Consider the following 14,738-nt stretch of genomic DNA (forward strand, 5'->3'; position numbering starts at 1 on the left):
TTCTTCTTGCCAGACTTATTCAAAAAGGTTTTCCGTCTATCTTTATTAATTGGGTTAAGGCATGTGTCTCAGATGTCAACTTCTCAATTGTCTTGAATGGGGCACTTGAAGGTTTTTTTCCTTCTTCGGCTGGTCTGAGGCAGGGGTGTCCTCTTAGCCCATACCTTTTCTGTATTGTCATGGATGCCCTTTAATTCTACGTTGGGGAATTTATGTGGTATGGTGGATAATAATAGTTTACCGGATTTAATGTTGAAAAACATTATTACTGTGAATGATTGGGACTATTCTGGGGTTATTCCACCTTTATATCACCAGACTTTGGCTCAAGTAAATATTGAGGAGGGTGAGGGGCCTAGCTTGTTATGGAAAGATAAGAACTGCTTTCATTTTAAGCTTTTTATCAATGAATACTATACAAATTACAATGATTGTTCTTGGGCTAAACTGGTCTGGCATAAAAAGCATGTTCTTAAGCATGCAGTATATGTTTGGTTGGCTTTACGTGATGGACTGAAGACTGCGGATGCGCTAAGAATTAGGCAAATTTTGGTTCCCAAAACCTGTAGCCTATGCAACATTTGTGATGAATCTGTTGCCCATATTTTCTTTGACTGTTCTTTCTCTTTTTCCATCTTAAGAAGCTTAATGCCTGGGGTTGGAATATTTCTTCTCAGACCGACTATTTTGCAATTATATGACTGGATGAAAGCAGAATTCTGTGCTAATGTGACTGATTTGAACTTTTATAAGTTGGCGGTTTGCTGCAGTATTTATTTTATTTGGAAAGAAAGAAATAGTGGGAGATTTAGTGGTAAAATCCAATGTTTTACCACTGTTTTGCTGAGCATTAAAAGGGTGATGTTTGAGAAGCTGTTGAAATGGAAGAATGCTGAGGTATTGCTGGATAAATTGTAAACGGCTGGTTCTTTTTGGTTCCCTGTCCCTTCGTTTTGCCTGGGGTATTTGGGGACTGGACGATGATGATGCTCCCCAATGTGTGTTCCTCGGAGGGTCTTTGGGCAACCAGAGACACTTTCTTTACTCTGAGTCCAGTCTCCTGGCATCGGGAGCTGGTGATTTTTCTCTCTTCCTTGCAGGGTTTTGCTCGGACTGGCTTTCTGGTGTCTCCCAGCTGCGCATTTTTGGAGTCAGATTTGGTTTGCGGTGGCTCTTTTTGCTGAAGTTGAATGCTGTATCTACCAATTTTGGATCAAAATTTATCTTTTTTGGTTTATACTGGGTGGTATACATGTATTTTGTTCTTTTTTATAGTTGCTCCTCATAGGCTTTTGTTGAGGAGTTTTTTTTTTGCAGTTTCCTTCTTTACATGTAACCTTTATTTCTTTTGAAATATAGGGGTTGTTGCCCAAATTTACCCAAAAAAAAAAAGTGTTATTCAGCTCTGAGTCTTGCACATGCGATACTGTATGAGTCTGTGGTTGGGAAAACTTTCTTACTGGTTTACTTTTTAGATCAAAACAATAAATTTTTATTTGATAACTATTTTTTTACTATGTTTAATAAATTTTGTTTTAGAAAGTTACTTTATTTACAGCAACTTTAGAGTCATATTTTCAAAAAGATGCAGTTATTCTAAATGAATCCTAATTCTCATTGATATGTCATTAAAAGATTACCTTGATTTGCATGAATCATGATGCAAATATGAATAAGAAACTTTCAAAATTAAATTCGGGGCCATTGGAACTCTGATTTCAGCAAACTTATAGTCAAATTAAATATATCAAGATAATGAACCCAACGACAACAAATTTGATCTAATTCGAGCCCAAATGGGTTCAAATCAAAGACCAAAGCCTACTTAGAAGTTTCAAAGCATTAATTGAATGACCAAACGATATTTGAATATGTCATGATTATAGTTGAAACGAGCGACTCGATGAGACAAATCCAACGAGTCTAAGATCACTCAATTATGATACCATTAAGTCACTTAAATGCTTGATAAACACTCTAGGATCAAGGAAGCCAATATCAGTCGTCCAATGGAACACTCACAACCTACCATTGATCTTCTTCATATTTACTAGCCATGTCAATTCAAAAAAATTATATATAGCTCATCATTCTTCATATAAGAGGGGAAGAGGAGAGAAGGCTTGAGAGCTCTCTTGCATTCTCCATTCAACAATGCCATCGTCAGAGTTCTTCCCGAAGATCGATTGCAACTGGGCTTTCCACCCGTTCTCCGATTATTCCTGGATCGATGCTATCGGTGCCGGATCTCCTTCCAAATATTGTTACCCGCTGACTACGGTCCTACGACCACCATCACACGTCGACTCCGTCCACTATCGACTGCCGACTATGGTCCTTCCGACCAACGTTGCCCGTCGACTACGGTCCTATCGACCAAATAAATATTCCAACACTCTTAAGAACTTTTGCTATAGTTTTCTACGTAAAACTCTTGGTCTCTCATGAATGTTGCACCCCTCTTTTTTATATATTTATGTGTTGTATCTCCGTACAAAATTAGTACACTAAACTATACATCTCTTTACTGCCATGAATATACCAGGACCCAACACTCATCCAAAAACAATAAATCAAACAAATGTGAAATTCAAATTTATACGCATTTTCACTATGTTATTGCATCTCCCTTAACTTGATTCAATTTTGAAATTATTTTGGAGCTCAAAATGAAAAAAAAAAAATTATTTAAATATAATTTATTTTAATTATTTAATTATTTATCATCTTTTGAAAAAAAAACCGAGAATATTCGATATAATTTTTACCATCTCAACGGACAGGATGCAACAGGGTGGGATCCACGGACCAGATTTTTTCAACGCTGTCCTCTCTCTTTGTCTTCTTTGTTGTCGTTCTCACATTCCTCTTGTTTTATTGGTTGATAGTTTGGGCCCAAAGTTTTGCTTGTATGTTAGTATTATGCCAAATAATAACAAATAATAATATCATTATTATTATAAAAAATTGAGATTCATTGAACGCTGCTTAGGGATATAAATAAGTGGAATTGAGTTTAAGGGTTTGTGTGGAGAGAGATTATTACGTACAGAGTTCGGATGTATTTTATGTATGGACTCCAATCAAAATATACCCCTTCGCTTGTATGCAGGGGGTGTGTACAATACACACCATATGTACCATCAATATATCCTATTTTGATTGGAGTCCGAATGGATCTATCGGACTCCAATCAAAATAATTTCTCCTATTTGGTATGGCTTCACCTTTTTGTAAAGATGATTATAAAATTGTAGTGGAGAAAATAACTCTTTTAAAAGCGACTGTAAAAAGCAGTTTTCGAGCATAATTTTTTTAAAATAGTTGTTGTGGTCAAATATATCAATATAGCCTATTTTGATTGAAGTCCGAATGGACCTCCAATCAAAATAATTTCTCCTATTTGGTATGGCTTCACCTTTTTGTAAAGATGATTATAAAATTGTAGTGGAGAAAATAACTCTTTTAAAAGCTACTGTAAAAAGCAGTTTTCGAGCATAAATTTTTTTAAACAGTTGTTGTGGCCAAATATAAACTATGGTTGCAATTAGGGGTGTCAATATTTGACCCGACCCGAACCCGACCCGAAAATTTCTGGTTCGGGTCAATCCGAACCCGAACCGGGTCGGGTTCGGGTTAGGGATTTCGACCCGTTTGTAAAACCGGGTCAAGTTGACCCGGAAACCCAAAATCAACCTGGTTTGACCCGTTTTTAATTAATTTAGGAGGGTTTTAATGAACTTTTATGAAATAAGTAAATGATATTTCAAAAAATTATAAACATTATTGCCCAAATTAAATTAATTTTGATTTATTTTAAATTAATTGAAGTAAATCTTACCTTAATATTATTTAGATTTAAATAAATTGAATTAAATAAAAAAAATTTAATAAAATATACCCGAATCGGGTCAGGTTCGGGTTGACCCGGACCCGAAGCGGGTCGGGTTCTAAGCTCGTCAAAATCGGAGACCGTTTGGTAACTCAAATTGCGGTTTGAACCTCCCAACAGCGCTTCGAACCTTTGATTTGGACTCATTTGGGCTCGGATTGGGTTGATCTTGGTGTCGTTGGGTTTGTATTTCCGAGACGCTCAGTTTGACTGTAAGCTCGCTGAAATCGGAGTTCATATGCTCCCGAAATTATCTTTTGAAGTTTCCAACTAGGTTTTGCCTCGAGATTCGTGCCTGATCAAGATAATTTTGCGATGCCGTATCAATAACGATGACTGTAAATTTATTATGGGGGAAAATAACGTTTTTAAAAGCTGTTGTAGAAACCAGATTCCTAGCACAAAAAAAAAAAAAAAATCTTGAAATCAATAAAAAAAATGGTAGCCAAATATAAATCGTGGTTACGATCTGAAAAGCAAAGCAGTCTGGAAGCTGCTCTCAACTCAGCTTTGTGCTAGAAAATTATTTAACAAAAAACAGTAAAAAAATTGTTGCAAATGAAGACTAAATTTAACTCATAAGCTTGTTAACGAGCCTACCTCCAATAGCCACAACTCATTTGCAACTCTACATTGTAATGATTGTTGTGAGAATAAAACTTCTTTGATATAAAATACTAAAAATTGTGTTGGATTTACTAAATAGAAGTCAAAATTGGCACCAAGACTGGCCTAAATTTAGTTTGATCAGACGAACCAAATAAAAAAAATAAGAAAAAAAAATTGTTTTCATTCTCATTTAAGGGAAATATTTTTCAGTGCGGTGTCCGAACATGTCCGGAGGCTAATCCGAACACACCACGTCATTCAATGCACTGTGCATTGAGTGATATGATGCGTCCAAATTATCTTCCGGACTCGTCCTGACACCGCGGGAAGGATGCTTGCAGTAGCATATAACGCCACTCCAGTAGTTAACTGAGGTCAACAAAGTAGACTCCTACACCAATTACTGGTGCTGAGCATGCCAACACCCTTAACTACTACCAACATGCCCTTATTTGGTCATGATAAAGCATGGATCCTCCAATCTACTCTTATCATGAGGGGCCATTGTGCTCTCACTCATTGTGTATTATTTGACCATTTCTTTCATAATCGATCTTCTTTAACAATCAAATTTTGCTTATTCAACTTTCATTTAGTTGATCAACTACACATTGCTCGAAGTTGACTTCAAATGGGCTCTTGCCCTTTGAAGATTTGTCATTTTCTTGTTCGTCCACTAGTGGAGGTGCAAATGAGTCAAGTCGACTAACGAGCCGGCTCGAAGTTGATTCGTTAACGAGCTCACGAGTCGAGCTTACCGAGTTTCGAGCTCGAACTAGAGTAGAATTTCGAGCTTGTTGGATTATCAAGCTCAATTCGATCAAGATGATGCTCGACTCAATTATTTGTAGAGCGGCTCGAGTGCGGAAGCAGAACCGCGAAAGCCAATCAAAGGATAAAGGCAAAAGGCAAAATTGTGGGGCGGGCTCTAGCGTGGAAGGCAAAACAACAGGGGAGGACTCAGAAGGTAAAATCACAAAAGCCTAAATCGAAGCGTGCAAGCGAAATCGGAAGCATGTCGCATACACGACATTGGAAGCGGGCTCGGAAGTGGAAGAGTCGTTCGTTCTTCTTACGTCTCACGAGCTTGCTCATGAGCCTGCATCCATTATCGCTATCGAGCTCGAGCTTGCCTTTTGAGCTCGACTCGCGTTCGAGCTTGGAATTTTGGCTCGTGAGGCGAGCTCAAGTTGGGAATGACTCAAGCTCGGCTCGATTAATTTGCACCCCTAGCCACTAGTCATATGTCAATTTTGCCTTTCATCATCCAATTAACGATCTATGAGTATTCACCACTTGTGGAGTGATCAATATGTCGATCAGTATATTTATGTTTAATATTTTTATGATCTTATATAAAAATATGATATCTTTATATCATCCTCATTCAACTACTGTAGACATTGCTTTTGTTAGATCACATTTATAAATAAAATATTATGATTGCAAATATGTTAATCAGTAGTTAGTTTAGAAGCAATACACACACATACATATGTCACCCAATAAAAAATCATCAAATTTTGCCGCAAGTATTTAAATTAATAATTTTTAGAATTGATTTTAGGATCATTTGAATTCTATTTTTCAATAAAATTATAGTCAGAAAATATATCACGAGTAAATCAATTGAATGAACCTTAAATCACCCAATTCTGATGTTATTAATTAAGGTACTCAAATAAAAAAAAGTCAAATAATTAAGGGTAATAATTTAATTTAATAATATTTATTTTAAAAACTATTTAACAATATTTATTAGATTAGCTAATTAATTAATTTAAATTAGCTAATTTAACATAACAATAACGATCAAAACTAATTATTTATTTTAATTTAATAAGATTTAATTTAATCATTTTAATTTGACAATAAGTTATTAATTTGTTTAATTTAATTTAACAAATGAATAATTATAAATATTTATTCTAATTATTTTCTAGAAAATTCTAATTTCTGTCGAAATCCGCCATAAATCTATTGGAAATCTCATCGGGAATTTGTCAGAAATATTTCACAAAAAATATGCCGGAAAATCCATCGAAATTTCTGATGGATTTATTTCCACCAGTAATTCCACCGAAAAGTAATATTTTTCCTGCAGTGTTTCTTAATCAAAATCAAATTCTCTAGCGGATCACAATTCTTTTGGTACTAAAAAGGTAGGGGTTAGGTTTAGTTTTGATCTAGTTTTAAGTTTAAGAACTTAATCTTTTGGAATAATATTTTTGTCTTTTGAGTTTAATTTTGTTAGATTCATTTTGGCTTTAAATAATTTTAGATAAATTTGATTTGATATTTGGAAAGTGTATTTTAGATTGATGGATCATTAAAATACATATACATAAGATTTTGTGTTGCATCAAAGAAGGAATATTATGAATTAATCTAAATTAATTAAAGAGCTATTAAGTAATAGAAATTAACTATATAGTTCATAATTATATAATTTTAATGCTTAATCAATTCAAATTGATTTATTTCAATTTTACAATACTCTAAATCAAAATCAAACGAAGTAAGTTTACATAAATGTCAAATCTAAACCAAATCAAACTTAAAACACGCCAAATTAAAACAATTGGTATAGTCAATTTGTTCCCAATATTTTTATTTAGTTTTAGCCAACTCTGTCCTTCCAAGAATCCATTTCTTGACTAGTTTTTAATTCATTTGATGCTCTTAAATGGACAAATTTATGTTTGTCCAACCTTTATCACTAAACCTATCATGTAAATTTCAAGTTGGTTTTCTAGTGACGCTAAGGGAGCCTTAGGGTCTGTTTAGGACAACCTTTTTATTGTTATATTTTTTAGATTATAATTACAATTTTATTTTGCTAATTCTTTAAAGAAATTTATGCGTTAAGAAGTTATTTTTATAGTAGTTTTTAAAAATATATTTTCACCACAATAACTTTACCATCAGATGATTCAGATTTAAAGAAAGCAGCAATCGTTCTGAACAAACCCTTATATCCTACTTGTGAACGTCCATCTTCGAGACTTGCTAAGAGGAAAACAAAGAATGCAAGCAAGAAGAAGAGAGCTAGCTTTCACAGAGAATGGCCATCGATCTCGTGTATTACTCTTGGTGAAATAAGGACAAGCATATATGCCTAGTACAGGAGACCAATACTGGAAATAACGGCTAAAGCCTGCTGTCGCAGCAACAACCAGAAAAGAGCAGGGAAGTGCTACCTTACTCATGTTGACATTAAGTAGAACAGGATAAATAATAAATGCTGAGAGTATACTCTAACACTACTCACTAAAATAGTCTTGTTCATCTAAACCTAAGTTGATTTAGCTTTATCCAATACTACTATTAGCACCATCACAAAGCAAACTTATGTTATAACAATATAATCATCAAACATCCATTTAGGCTTCGTTTGGGGCAGTTTTCTTACTGCTTTCTAAAGCAATTTTTTAATAAAAAAGTTCTTGAATTAAAAATTTTTGTACTAGAAATTTGTTTTAGAAAATAGTAAAAAAGCTATCCCAAACGAAGCCTTAGTTTAGAATTTTTATGTCTAATTTGTAGTAAATTTTACCAAACTATTTAGCGAAGACAGATATTTAATTTTATAATACACATAATGGAGGCTTAATTATTGTATTAGGCCTCATAATTTTTTACTTTCAAATCTTTGTGAAGGTGGAGATTATTCTTTGTGGAGACAGGATGCAAAATACTGTTCAGAGATCAATCAGAATATTGCACCACGTCAGCAATACGAAATTGCACTGAGCAGTACCGAGCCGTGGTACCGAGCACATGCATGACATAGTGCCTTCTCTGAATGCTCGTTGACAATTTCTTCTCTACAGATCGAAGTTGACATTTATGATTTGCTGTCGCATTGAATGATGAGAGATGAGCATATGAAGTTGCAGCTTGAAGAACTTCATCAAATTACATTGAAATATTAAGAATATTTCAAATTTTCAAGACGTTTTTCGTTGCTTCTTATGCGTTGAAGTTCATATCAGCTATGCTCCTTTGGCATATCCGTTGGATGTATCCGTTACAGCTTTCCAATAATTTGAATCTTTCAATCTCAAAAAAGTTTTTAATTGTCATCATACGAACAGTTCTCAATGTCAAATTAAAATTTAATATTTTCATATATTTAACTCAAAAACAAATTCTAAAGTGTTAAACAACCTGCTTTTTAATTATATGTCCATTTGGAAGCTTCAGACATTTTCAGATCTCCCAAACCTAATGCCACTGCTTAAATTAATGCTTAGACCTCCTTTCCATATACATATATAAGTATCTCAAATAGGAGCTTTATTCAAGCATCTGAAGAAGAAGAGCAGAAGAGATCTGCTCTCCTTCTCCATTCTTCTCAACCCTTAAGCTAAAGCTTCAGATCAAGCGGCCATGGCCTCCTCCATCTCCGAAGCCTTCTTCTCTCTGCTTCTCGCCTTTGCCCTCTTTGTCTCCGGTGTCCTGGGTAACGTTAGCTAGTTAAAATCATTCCCTAATATCTGAAATTTTTTTCTTTTGATGTCTTATGATGATCTTTTGGAAAAATTATTAGGTGAGGAGTGTGTACCGTCCGCACAAACACTAGGTACCACTGGTTTCCGTTGGGTACCGTACCGCTAGGTACCCAATACTTGTTGCGGACGGTTCTCGCCGTCCGCACTCCGCACCTAATAATCTCTCGATCTTTAGGGGTTTAAATGACCCGACTTTGAGCTCGACTTAAGAGTAAAAAAATTCTGTTTGCAGGAGGGATTACGTGCAAGCAACTGGACAGTAGCACGTGTGCCTTCGCTGTGTCTTCCTCCGGTCTACGTTGCGTGCTGGAGAAGCGTGCGCAAGGGAGTGGACAGAAGGAGGACCACACGTGCCGCAGTTCCAGTGTGCTGGCGACGAGGATCGCCAGTTGGGTGGAGACCGATGAGTGCGTCGCAGCATGCGGGTTAGATCGAGAGACGTTTGGTATCTCTTCGGATTTATTACTCGACGGGCGGTTCATAAGCCGCCTTTGCTCGCCGGAGTGCTACCAGAGTTGCCCCAACGTAGTTGACCTCTACTTCAATCTTGCGGCCGGTGAAGGTACTAATTTATGAGTAATTATTACGTCCGGACACCTAACGAGTCCAGAGATCAATAAACTACACGCCACATCATCTGGAGCTCGGTACCGAGCACTCGGTATTGCTCGGTATACATCCAGATTTCTGGTTTTTTGTCTGGACGTAATAATTTTTCCTAATTTATAATGATTAAGGCTTCGTTTGAGATGACTTTCTTTCTGCTTCTTAAAGCAATTTTTTAGTACAAAATAAAAAATTTGTTTTAAGAAGTAGAAAACAAGCTCCCCCAAACGAAACCTAAGGCTTAGGACGGCTTTCTTCATGTTTTCTAAAATAAATTTCTAGTACAAAAATTTTTTGTATTAAAAAGCGATTTTAAAAGGCATTATGAAAGTTGTCCTAAACGAAGCCTAAATGACCTTATTTTGCAATTGAGAAAAGAATCAAAATCTTCATTTCACTTTTATGAAATGTCAAAATTATCTCCAAATATATCAAAAATATATTAATTTGGTCCTTTAATTCTTAAAAAAAAGAAAGAACATTTTGATCCTTTTTTGTGTGTAATTTAAGTATTGTTGACCATTAGTTGAGCTTAATTATTATATTTGCAGGAGTTTTCCTTCCTAACTTGTGCGCAGTGAAGGCTGAGCGCCGGGAAATGGCAGAGATAAACAGCTTCGGGCAGTCTGAAGAAGCTGCTTGCGCGCCGGAGGCTCCGCGGTTTGCTGGCGGAAGGAGGCTGATAGGTCTTGAACATATCAACGGCGGCAGCGCTCCGCCGCCGGAGCAGGGGAGGAAGCTGGAAGAGTATGGATCTGTGGATGCAACGCCTCCTCTTTGAGTTTAAGGCTTAAGGCATACTTGACTGCACTGCAAATTACTATGCTGCAAGAATAAATGAGGATTTATATAGCCATATAGTAAAGAAAGATTATTGATTGAGTAACTAATTAGAGTTGCATTTGATATATGTACTGCTTTTCTATACATTTTTTTTATCAATATTTCTGTTGTTGGAAAATAAGGAATGATGATTTTATTGAATATGTTTTATTAAAGCTTGTATCTTTGGTTATTGAAATAACTCAGATTTATCCCCCCCTACTATAAAATTTGAAAATCTATCTCTCTCTCTCTGTTATACAAATTTGTATTGTTTTCTCCTTAAAACAAAATAAAATTTGTTAGGCTTAAATTGGCTTGTTCAATTTAGAATACTTCAACCAATTGGTCTTGTAAAGTTTAATGAACTTAATTGTCTAGTGTTTAATTAATGACGTGCAAGGTGGAATTTTACCAGAAGATTTTGGTCAAATTTGATGAACTTGATTGATAGGTTTGAACAATTTGAGCTTACGCAAAGCTTGCCAATGAGGTTCTATAGAATGGCTAAAAATAAAGAATATTTGCTTGATATAGCTTGCATGCTCTCGTGAAGATCCCGTGAATTACAAGCAAGTAGATATATATTTGTTGGATTCAAATTTATCTACGGGGAATACATTGGGCCCACTCATGCACGAGACTAAAAGCTCTCAAAATTCCATTACTCTTTATAAACAGTAACAAACTTGAAGCTCAAAATGCCTTTCAACCTTATATTTAATTATTAGATTGGGAACGCTATAGGAGACACCTAAAGAATTAAGCAATAAATATATGATTGGATGGATAGAGAACCGTGGATAGGACACTGGAGGTGATGCATGAACAACCATATCTGACGTGGCTCTAGACACCCTCGACGAGTCTCAAGGGTGAGTCATTATGGCAAGTACTTCTGGTGAGTAACCTCTAAAATTGAGGTGTTAGTTAAATTGATGTAGTCACAATTATTGAGTTAGAATAGATGGGCATCTCTTGCAAATGAGATTAGTGGTCTTTTAGTAGTGATAAGTTCTCCTTAGTTGAGTGCCTTAGTTGGAATAGATGAGTTTCTGAGATGAGATCGAGCCCCTTGACTAGGGAAAATATGTTTCAAGAGAGTTACTCATGGCTGAGGTGAGTGCCCTCTCTCATCAAGCTTCTTTGAGACATGAGCCTCTCTTCGTTGGGCTCCTTTAAGGAGAATGGCTTTATATATATATATATATATATATATATATATATATGTGTGTGTGTGTGTGTTAAATGTATGAAAGTATAAGAAACACAAATTGGAAATAATAAATGACTATAGATCATTTTGAGGTATGGTGATACCTAGTGTAATTGCATTTTCAACCATTTAAAATAATTGCATTGATATAAACTTAATTGCCATATACATTAATGTCACTAGCATATTAGATTTTTTTGTATGAAACATGTCATATCTCATGGCTATTTTGATATTGGGATTATAGATAACTACTCATCTCTTTAAGTTATTACTTCTACCCTCTAGTTGTTCATATTGCATGCCCCACTTCTTTGTCGTTTATGATATGATAAATAGGAGTTACTTGCTTAGTTTGATTTATCAAACTCTTTCGTTATCTTTTTGAACATGTCATGCATGCGTGTTGATAGGCTGCCACCTCTGGAATAGGGTTACCAATAATAGGCTATTTTTGTATTTATTATTTGGTAGTAGTTTATTATATATGTTTATGTTTATGATTACTATTGATTGGATAGTTTTTCCTGCATTTCATTCTATTTATATTGGCTTGCATTAAAACTCTTGTTATCGGATGTTTTAGATATTTGAACTTCTATTAAAGAATTGTATCCTTATCTTATATCCCGTGTATGTGTACTCAGATGTTTATTTTGATTGAACGACAAACAAATGTTTCTAATTAGATGTTCTTCACTTTTCAGTCAATGAATTTGTTGAGCTATTCAACACCTATCACATATAAACCAATAACCTTCATGCCTTCATGTTTTGTTTTTTTTTTTCAGTTAAACAAGAAACAACTTATGCCGATTGATAATAATAATAATAATTGCTTAGTTACAAGGAAACCAACCTTCATTTAATTGAGATTGCAATATAACTTGAGCAATGAAATTCCAAAATTGTGGAAAATAAATAAATAGAAACATCTGAATTGATTTTGAAGCTTTCATATACTCCTAAGACTTAAAAAATTATGCGATGTCATCAGAACTTAGCACCAACAAAATGTACAACAATTTCATTTCAACAGCAACTATTGAAAAGGTATTCATGTAAATGTATAATAATTTCAACTATAAAATTGAGAAAATTACAGCAGAAGTAACACCAATCATTAGAGGAAATGCAACAAGCTGACCTTATATATGACTAATCAATCAATTTTTTTATCTAATGGGTATAAATCCGTCATGGAACAATTTTTTTTTTCAGGACATTTGAAAAATCATTACATAATCTTTGAAGCCCAAACAGTAGAGATTCTTTGAAGTCCGAAGAGTAGAGATCCAGAAATGAATGCAAACCACAAAAGATCTAAGGAAAAAACATGATGAGATTTGTTTAGAGAAAAGTTTTCTAACTCTAAAAGTGAATGTCAATAAAATACTCATTACCTAAGTTGAGTGGTACTAAAAAATTAGAGTAATATATAATTAAGCAGAAATTAAAATATATAAAAGCAATTAAGAACATATGAATTCATTACGTAATATTTGAAGCAGAAAGAGTAGAGATCCTTTGAATTCGAAAGACTAGAGATCTAGAAACTAAATGCAAACCACAGAAGAAAAACAAGTGAGGATAGTTTAAGCAAATATATATGATGGAGAGGCCAAGAGAGTAGCTTCGATGGTTATCTTATGGAGATTTGAATCATTTTCGAAGGGTTCGACGGTTTCCTTCATCTTCCAAGGAATTTAAATGCGAGAGGCGAAAGCTTGTAAAAGTTGAAGAGACCTACCGGAGAAGATCCTTTTCGAAGGGTTCAATGATTTCCTTCATCTTCCAAAGAACTGAAATGCGAGAGATGGTCGAGGAGGAGCTTGGTGGCATGAAAAATTTGATTTCTCTTCCTCTCATCTCTTTCCTTCCCTCCTTGCTTGGCCCCCTCATCGTCCTCCCTCTTTCCTTGAGGAATGAAGGGTCTATTTTTAGTTTTCTGAGAGTATTATGGCTAATAAATATGAGGAAAATCAAATGTAATTTGAGAGTGGTTTGAATCGACAATCGATATTGATTCTCTTGATCGTGGACCATTTATTGGAAATTTGAATGCTTTAGTGATATCAGAATTCAACGATCTTGGGCTAGTTGGATTCGTCATGTCAAGCCGCTTGATTCGACTATAAGCATGTTACATTTGAAAGCCATTTGGTCATTCAAATTATGGTTTGAACCTTCCAAATGTACTGTACTTCGGGTCTTATATTTGGACCCATTTGGACTCAGATTGAGTCTAATTTTTTGTCGTTGGGTTCGTATTTCTGAGACGTTCAGTTCGACAATAAGTTTGTTGAAATTGGAGTTCAAATGGTCTCAGATTTAATTTTGAAAGTTTCCAACTTGATTTTGCCTCGAGATTCATGCCCGACCAAGATAAATTTTTGATGATATATCAAAGATAACAAATTCTTATTTCAGCACAAAATAAGCTTAAATTTTTAATTTGAAATCATCTCATCCTTTCATTAAAATGATGATTTTTTTAAAAGATAAGTGAGAAAAATCTCATTTTTAAATTGAACTATTTGTATCTTAAGTTAAGAAACAAAAAAAACATAAAAGTGTAGTCATTTGTAATTTAATCTTTTTATTTGGTGGATGATTTTGATGGAAGTATTAGAGAAAATGATTGTGTTGGTATGTTATAGAGTATTAACAAAAGAATAAGGCTTTGTTTTTTACATCAAATTTTTAATTCTGATTAGTATTGATATGATATTAGAAAATTCGTATAGTTGATATGATTCTTGAGGCAAGATTTGAATTGGAAAATTTTTAAATTAAATTTAGGATTATACGAATTTCAATTTGTGTCAACAAGAAAACTATCAACGCTATAAGTCATATGATTCTACTTCAAATGAACACAAATCAATAGTTGAATTATGATTGAAAACGTATGAACATAAATTAATTGACTAAAGAATCTCAAATTATAGTATGCTTATTATCTAATCGTTGGTCAGCCAATTTATGATTTGAACTTTTCAAAGTCACTTCGGGTATTCGATTTGGACCCATCTAAGCTTGGATTGAGTTGAATTTGGTGTCGTTGGGTTCGTCTTAA

At 34.5% G+C, this 14,738-nt stretch overlaps 1 protein-coding gene across 1 annotated transcript; it reads left to right on the forward strand.

The window, feature by feature from the left end:
- The first annotated feature begins 8,893 nt into the window (after window positions 1-8,893).
- On the forward strand, window positions 8,894-10,402 carry LOC110099601. Its single transcript, XM_020826800.1, has 3 exons — window positions 8,894-8,966; window positions 9,248-9,577; window positions 10,173-10,402. Exons 1-3 carry the CDS (start codon window positions 8,894-8,896, stop codon window positions 10,400-10,402), a joined length of 633 nt encoding a protein of 210 aa, XP_020682459.1.
- Window positions 10,403-14,738: the final 4,336 nt, after the last annotated feature.

The sequence above is a fragment of the Dendrobium catenatum genome, unplaced genomic scaffold, assembly GCF_001605985.2.
Source record: "Dendrobium catenatum unplaced genomic scaffold, ASM160598v2 fragScaff_scaffold_908, whole genome shotgun sequence".
NCBI classification, from domain to species: Eukaryota; Viridiplantae; Streptophyta; class Magnoliopsida; order Asparagales; family Orchidaceae; genus Dendrobium; species Dendrobium catenatum.